This window comes from Salmo salar, unplaced genomic scaffold (assembly GCF_905237065.1).
Source record: "Salmo salar unplaced genomic scaffold, Ssal_v3.1, whole genome shotgun sequence".
Taxonomy (NCBI): domain Eukaryota; kingdom Metazoa; phylum Chordata; class Actinopteri; order Salmoniformes; family Salmonidae; genus Salmo; species Salmo salar.
The window spans coordinates 39,649-50,000 of record NW_025548886.1 but is presented as its reverse complement, the minus strand read 5'-3'; the positions used below and the strand labels follow the sequence as shown (position 1 = coordinate 50,000).

Sequence of the window (10,352 nt, the reverse complement as noted above, 5' to 3'; positions counted from 1 at the left end):
TGGTGCGGATCACATTTCCACCATCACGGAGAGCTCTGCAGAGTCCTAAGATGTAGATGTATATTTGTGGAGGGGGGGGGAAGGGAGGAGGGGGAGGAGACACGTCTCAGAGCCAGGAGGTCCATGCTTGCTCAGGAAGAATTTTATGTTGACGTTTCTTGCAGAGATCCAGCTCTGTGATCTAAACCTGGCAGAGACAGAAAGACTCAGCCTGCCACTACACTTTGGTCTGGTATTCTCTGGTCTGGTCTTCTCGGCTCTGGTCTTCTCGGCTCTGGTCTTCTCGGCTCTGGTCTTCTCGGCTCTGGTCTTCTCGGCTCTGGTCTTCTCGGCTCTGGTCTTCTCTGGTCTGGTCTTCTCTGGTCTTCTCTGGTCTGGTCTAATGTGTTCTGGTCTTCTCTGGTCTGTTCTGGTCTGGTCTTCTCTGGTCTGATCTAGTCTAGTCTGGTCTTCTCTGGTCTGGTCTTTTCTGGTCTGATCTGGTCTTCTCTGGTCTGGTCTTCTCTGATCTGGTCTTCTTGGCTCTGCTCTTCTCAGCTCTGGTCTGGTCTTCTCTGGTCTGTTCTGGTCTGGTCTTCTCTGGTCTGATCTAGTCTAATCTGGTCTTCTCTGGTCTGGTCTTCTCTGATCGGGTCTGATCTGATCTGTTCTGGTGATCAGAGAGCACAAGACTCCTGTCTGCCTGCCTGCCTGTCAGTTTGCTTGTCTGTCTGTTCGCCTGCCTGTCTCCCGTATGAAGGTCAGGTTGTCTTCCTTTAAAGGGTCAGTCAGTCAGGAGCCAGTCACGTCTGTAATTATCCTGCACCTAAACAATAACGCTTTCAGACTGAAAACAGACACATTGTCTGAGGAGACAAATGCTCGTTCCAACCCACTGCCTGCTGTCTGCTCCTGTCTCCGGTCTGAGACGATAAGAGAGGAGAGCTACCTGGTGGAGAGCTACCCCCCCTCCTCCGCCCCACCCAGCCCGACTGGAAATGTGAGCTGAGATGTCAGTCTTGTTTGTCGTTGGGTTGAAAGGGGATTCTGTAATCCTCTCCCTGTCCCTCCTCCCTGGCTTTGTAACCTCTTCCCACAGCCCAGAGAAAAAGCTGAAAGGTCAATTGAGGCAGCCATTGTTATCTATCAATTCACTGGTTGTGTGTTGTGTGTCAGTCCTGCGTGGTTGAAAAGGTGTTTGTTAGTCCTCCGCCCTAGCAGCCTGCGGACGCTCCCCAACATAACTCTTTCAACAACGTCTCAGAGGTGTTTGGTAGTCCACCGCCCTAGCAGCCTGCGGACGCTCCCCAACATAACTCTTTCAACAACGTCTCAGAGGTGTTTGGTAGTCCACCGCCCTAGCAGCCTGCGGACGCTCCCCAACATAACTCTTTCAACAACGTCTCAGAGGTGTTTGGTAGTCCTCCGCCCTAGCAGCCTGCGGACGCTCCCCAACATAACTCTTTCAACAACGTCTCAGAGGTGTTTGGTAGTCCTCCGCCCTAGCAGCCTGCAGACGCTCCCCAACATAACTCTTTCAACAACGTCTCAGAGGTGTTTGGTAGTCCTCCGCCCTAGCAGCCTGCGGACGCTCCCCAACATAACTCTTTCAACAACGTCTCGGAGGTGTTTGGTAGTCCTCCGCCCTAGCAGCCTGCAGACGCTCCCAACATAACTCTTTCAACAACGTCTCAGAGGTGTTTGGTAGTCCTCCGCCCTAGCAGCCTGCAGACGCTCCCCAACATAACTCTTTCAACAACGTCTCGGAGGAAGAGCCATCAGCAGATGGACATTTATCGGCCAGTTATTCACCGTTTAATTCATTGTTTCAAGGTTTGTGTAACTGTACTAAGATACAGCTATTACATTATAGTCGAGTCCACTGCATCATCTTCTCTCTGATTTTATTGGTTTATTTTTCTAATATTTTGTTCAGAGGACACAAAACACCATTGAAGGGAAACTGCTCCAAATCAGTTAAATTGTCCCAACGTATCCCAGAGAGCATCTGTACAGCACCTCAATCAACTGTCTTCTTCTGAAAACCAACTGTCACTCAGAGGAAGAAAAGATTTATAGTGGGTCTTTCATTTCTTCAAAGTTGAGGCACTCTTCCCCATCCTTTCAACCTCCTCCCACCACTCTGACTCTCTCTCCGACCCTCCCTTCACCCCTTCACCCCTCTGACTCTCCCTCCGCCACTCCGACTCTCCCTTCGCTCCAAAGACAACATTTAGGAAACAAAAGAGCCCAAAAGGAACTGTCCCTTAAATCTTACTGAAGACTACTGTTACTGAAGACTACTGTTACTGAAGACCACTGTTACTGAAGACTACTGTTACTGAAGACCACTGTTACTGAAGACCACTGTTACTGAAGACTACTGTTACTGAAGACTACTGTTACTGAAGACTACTGTTACTGAAGACCATTGTTACCGAAGACTACTGTTACTGAAGACCAATGTTACTGAAGACCACAGTTACTGAAGACTACTGTTACTGAATACCACTGTTACTGAAGACCACTGTTACTGAAGACTACTGTTACTGAAGACCAATGTTACTGAAGACCACTGTTACTGAAGACCAATGTTACTGAAGACCACTGTTACTGAAGACCACTGTTACTGAAGACTACTGTTACTGAAGACCAATGTTACTGAAGACTACTGTTACTGAAGACCACTGTTACTGAAGATACTAGTTGGATCCCAAATGGCACCCTATTCCCTTTATAGTGCACTGCTTTTGGCCAGAGCCCTATTCCCTTTATAGTGCACTGCTTTTGACCAGAGCCCTATTCCCTTTATAGCACACTGCTTTTGACCAGAGCCCTATAGTACCATTTAGGAGCCAGCCACTCTGTCTGTACAACACACATTCAGACCTGTTGAGGTAACAACAGCTGCTCTGTTCTCCCCTGCCAACCTGCTCTGAGCGAGACAGACGCCGTATGGGACAATGCTTATTAATGAATGTGATCTTAGACTGATAATCCACGTGCATTTGGAGGGGAAGAGAGAGGAGGGGGAAGGAGAGAGGAGGAGAAAGGAGAGAGGAGGGGAAAGGTAAAGAGAAGAGAAGGGAGAGAGGAGGGGGAAGGAGAGAGGAGGAGGAAGGAGAGAGGAGGGGAAAGGTAAAGAGAAGAGAAGGGAGAGAGGAGGAGAAAGGAGAGAGGAGGAGGAAGGAGAGGAGGAGGGGAAAGGTAAAGAGAAGAGAAGGGAGAGAGGAGGAGAAAGGAGAGAGGAGGAGGAAGGAGAGGAGGAGGGATGGAGAGAGTAGGGGGAAGGAGAGAGGAGGAGGAAGGTAAAGAGAAGGGAAGGGAGAGGAGGAGGAAGGTAAAGAGAAGAGAAGGGACTCCAGTGAAAGACAATCTGCATTCAGTTCTCCTTCCTATCTCCCCGCTTCTTCGTCTCTTCTTTCTCCGCTGATCAAAGGTAAGGCTCTCTCTATGGGCCCACATTGATTTAAACTCTTCATTCCAACTCTCTCTGTACCTCCCCACCCCATTTTACACACACAAGAACACACGCACACACACGAACAAACACAAATGCACGAACACACAAGCACACACACCTCTCCCACCCCTCCAACCCCATCAGTCCCCGTTTCTTTCTCCCAGCCCCATTTCATATGCTAATTAACAGTCCAGGCCACTTATGGAGAGAGGGAGAGAGAGAGGGAGAGAGAGAGGGAGAGAGAGAGAGAGAGAGAGAGAGAGAGAGAGAGAGAGAGAGAGAGAGAGAGAGAGAGAGAGAGAGAGAGAGAGAGAGAGAGAGAGAGAGAGAGAGAGAGAGAGAGAGAGAGAGAGAGAGAGAGAGAGAGAGAAGAAAGGTGAGAGAGAGAGAGAGAGAGAGAGAGAGAGAGAGAGAGAGAGAGAGAAGAAAGGTAGAGCGAGAGAGAGAGAGAGAGAGAGAGAGAGAGAGAGAGAGAGAGAGAGAAGAAAGGTAGAGAGAGAGAGAGAGAGAGAGAGACAGAGAGAGAGAGAGAGAGAGAGAGAGAGAGAGAGAGAGAGAGAAGAAAGGTAGAGCGAGAGAGAGAGAGAGAGAGAGAGAGAGAGAGAGAGAGAGAGAGAGAGAGAGAGAGAGAGAGAGAGAGAGAGAGAGAGACAGAGAGAGAGAGAGAGAGCAAGAGAGAGAGAATTAGGATACGTCTAAAAATACTTGCAATTAGTTATAGAACCCATTGCCCTTTATGGTTGTGAGGTCTGGGGTCCGCTCACCAACCAAGAATTCACAAAATGGGACAAACACCAAATTGAGACTCTGCATGCAGAAATCTGCAAAAATATCCTCCGTGTACAGCGTAGAACACCAAATAATGCATGCAGAGCAGAATTAGGCCGATACCCGCTAATGATCAAAATCCAGAAAAGATACGTTAAATTCTACAACCACCTAAAAGGCAGTGATTCCCAAACCTTCCATAACAAAGCCATCATCTACAGAGAGATGAATCTGGAGAAGAGTCCCCTAAGCAAGCTGGTCCTGGGGCTCTGTTCATAAACACAAACAGACCCCACAGTGCCCCAGGACAGCAACACAAGTAGACCCAACCAAATCATGAGAAAACAAAAAGATAATTACTTGACACATTGGAAAGAATTTACAAAACAACCAGAGCAAACTAGAATGCTATTTGGCCCTACACAGACAGTACACAGTGACAGAATACCTGACCACTGTGACTGACCCAAAATTAAGGAAAGCTTTGACTATGTACAGACTCAGTGAGCATAGCCTTGCTATTGAGAAAGGCCGCCGTAGGCAGACCTGGCTCTCAAGAGAAGACGAGGCTATATGCACACTGCCCACAAAATGAGGTGGAAACTGAGCTGCACTTCCTAACCTCCTGCCAAATGTATGACCATATTAGAGACACATATTTCCCTCAGATTATACAAACCCACAAAGAATTACCACAGTGTTCCATCACAGCAGCAAGATTTGTGACCTGGTGCCACAAGAAAAGGGCAACCAGTGAAGAACAAACACCATTGTAAATACAACCCATATTTATGTTTATTTATTTTCCATTTTGTACTTTAACTATTTGCACATCATTACAACACTGTATATACTGTAGACTTAATATGACATTTGAAATGTCTTTATTCTTTTGGAAACTTTGTGAGTGTAATATTTACTGTTAATTTTTTATTGTTTATTTCACTTTTGTTATTATCTATTTCACTTGCATTGGAAATGTTAACATATGTTTCCCATGCCAATAAAGCCCTTAAATTGAATTAAGAGAGAGAGAGACAGAGAGAGAGAGAGAGAGAGAGAGAGAGAGAGAGAGAGAGAGAGAGAGAGAGAGAGAGAGAGAGAGAGAGAGACAGAGAGAGAGAGAGAGAGAGAGAGAGAGACAGAGAGAGAGAGAGAGAGAGAGAGAGAGAGAGAGAGAGAGAGAGAGAGAGAGAGAGAGGAGAAAGGTAGTGAGAAGAGAGGCTCATTCCTATTGAAAAGAGAGCTTCTTTAATTTCGACGGGGCAGCAGCGATGGTGGAGGAGGAAGTAGATCGACACTCACAGAGACTGGAGGTTCCTGAGGTTCTGAAGGGCTTCACCTGGAACCCGTCGTAGCTGGTTGTTCTGAAGCATCCTGCATGGGAATATAAAACGCAAGAGATCGTCAGGACAGCGGGAAGAAAACTGATGGCGCACCTGAAAAGCTCTTTATGACTTACACCAAATCTATCAGAGAGAGGTGACACAGAACACAGACCCTTTTAAATCTATCAGAGAGAGGTGACACAGAACACAGAACACAGATGCTTTTACATCTATCAGAGAGAGGTGACACAGAACACAGACCCTTTTAAATCTATCAGAGAGAGATGACACAGAACACAGACCCTTTTAAATCTATCAGAGAGAGGTGACACAGAACACAGAACACAGACCCTTTTAAATCTATCAGAGAGAGGTGACACAGAACACAGACCCTTTTAAATCTATCAGAGAGAGATGACACAGAACACAGACCCTTTTAAATCTATCAGAGAGAGGTGACACAGAACACAGACCCTTTTAAATCTATCAGAGAGAGATGACACAGAACACAGACCCTTTTAAATCTATCAGAGAGAGATGACACAGAACACAGAACACAGAACACAGATGGTTTTACATCTATCAGAGAGAGGTGACACTGACACAGACACAGAACAGTTGTAGGGTAGACTTTGTATTTATATAGCCTGTAGCTGTAGGGTAGACTGTGTATTAATATAGCCTGTAGCTGTAGGGTAGACTGTGTATTTATATAGCCTGTAGCTGTAGGGTAGACTGTGTATTAATATAGCCTGTAGCTGTAGGGTAGACTGTGTATTTATATAGCCTGTAGCTGTAAGGTAGACTGTGTATTTATATAGCCTGTTGCTGTAGGGTAGACTGTGTATTTATATAGCCTGTAGCTGTAGGGTAGACTGTGTATTTATATAGCCTGTAGCTGTAGGGTAGACTGTGTATTTATATAGTCTGTAGCTGTAGGTTAGACTGTGTATTTACATAGTCTGTAGCTGTAGGGTAGACTCTGTGTATGTGTATGTATATAGCCTGTAGCTGTAGGGTAGACTGTGTATTTATATAGCCTGTAGCTGTAGGGTAGAATGTGTATTAATATAGCCTGTAGCTGTAGGGTAGACTGTGTATTAATATAGCCTGTAGCTGTAGGGTAGACTGTGTATTAATATAGCCTGTAGCTGTAGGGTAGACTCTGTGTATTTATACAGCCTGTAGCTGTAGGGTAGATTGTGTATTAATATAGCCTGTAGCTGTAGGGTAGACTGTGTATTAATATAGCCTGTAGCTGTAGGGTAGACTGTGTATTAATATAGCCTGTAGCTGTAGGGTAGACTGTGTATTAATATAGTCTGTAGCTGTAGGGTAGACTGTGTGTATTAATATAGTCTGTAGCTGTAGGGTAGACTGTGTGTTAATATAGTCTGTAGCTGTAGGGTAGACTGTGTATTAATATAGCCTGTAGCTGTAGGGTAGACTGTGTATTAATATAGCCTATAGCTGTAGGGTAGACTGTGTATTAATATAGTCTGTAGCTGTAGGGTAGACTGTGTATTAATATAGTCTGTAGCTGTAGGGTAGACTGTGTGTATTAATATAGCCTGTAGCTGTAGGGTAGACTGTGTGTATTTATATAGCCTGTAGCTGTAGGGTAGACTGTGTATTTATATAGCCTGTAGCTGTAGGGTAGACTGTGTGTATTTATATAGCCTGTAGCTGTAGGGTAGACTGTGTATTAATATAGCCTGTTGCTGTAGGGTAGACTGTGTGTATTAATATAGCCTGTAGCTGTAGGGTAGACTGTGTATTAATATAGCCTGTTGCTGTAGGGTAGACTGTGTGTATTAATATAGCCTGTAGCTGTAGGGTAGACTGTGTATTAATATAGCCTGTTGCTGTAGGGTAGACTGTGTATTTATATAGCCTGTAGCTGTAGGGTAGACTGTGTGTATTAATATAGCCTGTTGCTGTAGGGTAGACTGTGTATTTATATAGCCTGTAGCTGTAGGGTAGACTATGTATTTATATAGCCTGTAGCTGTAGGGTAGACTGTGTATTAATATAGCCTGTAGCTGTAGGGTAGACTGTGTATTTATATAGCCTGTAGCTGTAAGGTAGACTGTGTATTTATATAGCCTGTAGCTGTAGGGTAGACTGTGTATTTATATAGCCTGTAGCTGTAGGGTAGATGGGGAATTAATATAGCCTGTAGCTGTAGGGTAGACTGTGTATTAATATAGCCTGTAGCTGTAGGGTAGCCTGTGTATTAATATAGCCTGTAGCTGTCGGGTAGACTGTGTATTTATATAGCCTGTAGCTGTAGGGTAGACTGTGTGTATTTATATAGCCTGTAGCTGTAGGGTAGACTGTGTATTAATATAGCCTGTTGCTGTAGGGTAGACTGTGTGTATTAATATAGCCTGTAGCTGTAGGGTAGACTGTGTATTAATATAGCCTGTTGCTGTAGGGTAGACTGTGTATTTATATAGCCTGTCGCTGTAGGGTAGACTGTGTATTAATATAGCCTGTTGCTGTAGGGTAGACTGTGTATTTATATAGTCTGTAGCTGTAGGGTAGACTGTGTATTAATATAGCCTGTAGCTGTAGGGTAGACTGTGTGTATTAATATAGTCTGTTGCTGTAGGGTAGACTGTGTATTAATATAGCCTGTAGCTGTAGGGTAGACTGTGTGTATTTATATAGCCTGTAGCTGTAGGGTAGGCTCTGTGTATTAATATAGCCTGTAGCTGTAGGGTAGACTGTGTATTAATATAGCCTGTAGCTGTAGGGTAGACTGTGTATTTATATAGCCTGTAGCTGTAGGGTAGACTGTGTATTAATATAGCCTGTTGCTGTAGGGTAGACTGTGTATTTATATAGCCTGTAGCTGTAGGGTAGACTGTGTATTAATATAGCCTGTAGCTGTAGGGTAGACTGTGTATTAATATAGCCTGTAGCTGTAGGGTAGACTGTGTATTAATATAGCCTGTAGCTGTAGGGTAGACTGTGTATTAATATAGTCTGTAGCTGTAGGGTAGACTGTGTATTAATATAGCCTGTAGCTGTAGGGTAGACTGTGTGTATTTATATAGCCTGTAGCTGTAAGGTAGACTGTGTATTAATATAGCCTGTAGCTTTAGGGTAGACTGTGTATTTATACAGCCTGTAGCTGTAGGGTAGACTGTGTATTTATATAGCCTGTAGCTGTAGGGTAGACTGTGTATTAATATAACCTGTAGCTGTAGGGTAGACTGTGTATTAATATAGTCTGTAGCTGTAGGGTAGACTGTGTATTAATATAGTCTGTAGCTGTAGGGTAGACTGTGTATTAATATAGCCTGTAACTGTAGGGTAGACTGTGTATTAATATAGCCTGTGTATTAATACAGCCTGTAGCTGTAGGGTAGACTGTGTATTTATATAGCCTGTAGCTGTAGGGTAGACTGTGTATTAATATAGCCTGTTGCTGTAGGGTAGACTGTGTATTTATATAGCCTGTAGCTGTAGGGTAGACTGTGTATTAATATAGCCTGTAGCTGTAGGGTAGACTGTGTATTAATATAGCCTGTAGCTGTAGGGTAGACTGTGTATTAATATAGCCTGTAGCTGTAGGGTAGACTGTGTATTAATATAGTCTGTAGCTGTAGGGTAGACTGTGTGTATTAATATAGCCTGTAGCTGTAGGGTAGATTGTGTATTAATATAGCCTGTAGCTGTAGGGTAGACTGTGTATTTATATAGCCTGTAGCTGTAGGGTAGACTGTGTATTAATATAGCCTGTAGCTGTAGGGTAGACTGTGTATTAATATAGCCTGTAGCTGTAGGGTAGCCTGTGTATTAATACAGCCTGTAGCTGTCGGGTAGACTGTGTATTTATATAGCCTGTAGCTGTAGGGTAGACTGTGTGTATTTATATAGCCTGTAGCTGTAGGGTAGACTGTGTATTAATATAGCCTGTTGCTGTAGGGTAGACTGTTTGTATTAATATAGCCTGTAGCTGTAGGGTAGACTGTGTATTAATATAGCCTGTTGCTGTAGGGTAGACTGTGTGTATTAATATAGCCTGTAGCTGTAGGGTAGACTGTGTATTAATATAGCCTGTTGCTGTAGGCTAGACTGTGTATTTATATAGCCTGTCGCTGTAGGGTAGACTGTGTATTAATATAGCCTGTTGCTGTAGGGTAGACTGTGTATTTATATAGTCTGTAGCTGTAGGGTAGACTGTGTATTAATATAGCCTGTAGCTGTAGGGTAGACTGTGTATATTAATATAGTCTGTTGCTGTAGGGTAGACTGTGTATTAATATAGCCTGTAGCTGTAGGGTAGACTGTGTGTATTTATATAGCCTGTAGCTGTAGGGTAGGCTCTGTGTATTAATATAGCCTGTAGCTGTAGGGTAGACTGTGTATTTATATAGCCTGTAGCTGTAGGGTAGACTGTGTATTAATATAGCCTGTTGCTGTAGGGTAGACTGTGTATTTATATAGCCTGTAGCTGTAGGGTAGACTGTGTATTAATATAGCCTGTAGCTGTAGGGTAGACTGTGTATTAATATAGCCTGTAGCTGTAGGGTAGACTGTGTATTAATATAGCCTGTAGCTGTAGGGTAGACTGTGTATTAATATAGTCTGTAGCTGTAGGGTAGACTGTGTATTAATATAGCCTGTAGCTGTAGGGTAGACTGTGTGTATTTATATAGCCTGTAGCTGTAAGGTAGACTGTGTCTTAATATAGCCTGTAGCTGTAGGGTAGACTGTGTATTTATACAGCCTGTAGCTGTAGGGTAGACTATGTATTTATATAGCCTGTAGCTGTAGGGTAGACTGTGTATTAATATAACCTG

At 43.9% G+C, this 10,352-nt stretch overlaps 1 protein-coding gene across 1 annotated transcript in view; it reads right to left on the bottom strand.

The window, feature by feature from the left end:
• Positions 1–10,352, bottom strand: part of LOC123733412 (leucine-rich repeat-containing G-protein coupled receptor 5A-like) — a 49,387-nt gene that overhangs the window by 14,556 nt on the left and 24,479 nt on the right. The window contains exon 3 of the mRNA XM_045712810.1: positions 5,516–5,587. Coding sequence (XP_045568766.1) covers positions 5,516–5,587 — 72 coding nt within the window. The remainder of the gene's footprint in view (positions 1–5,515; positions 5,588–10,352) is intronic.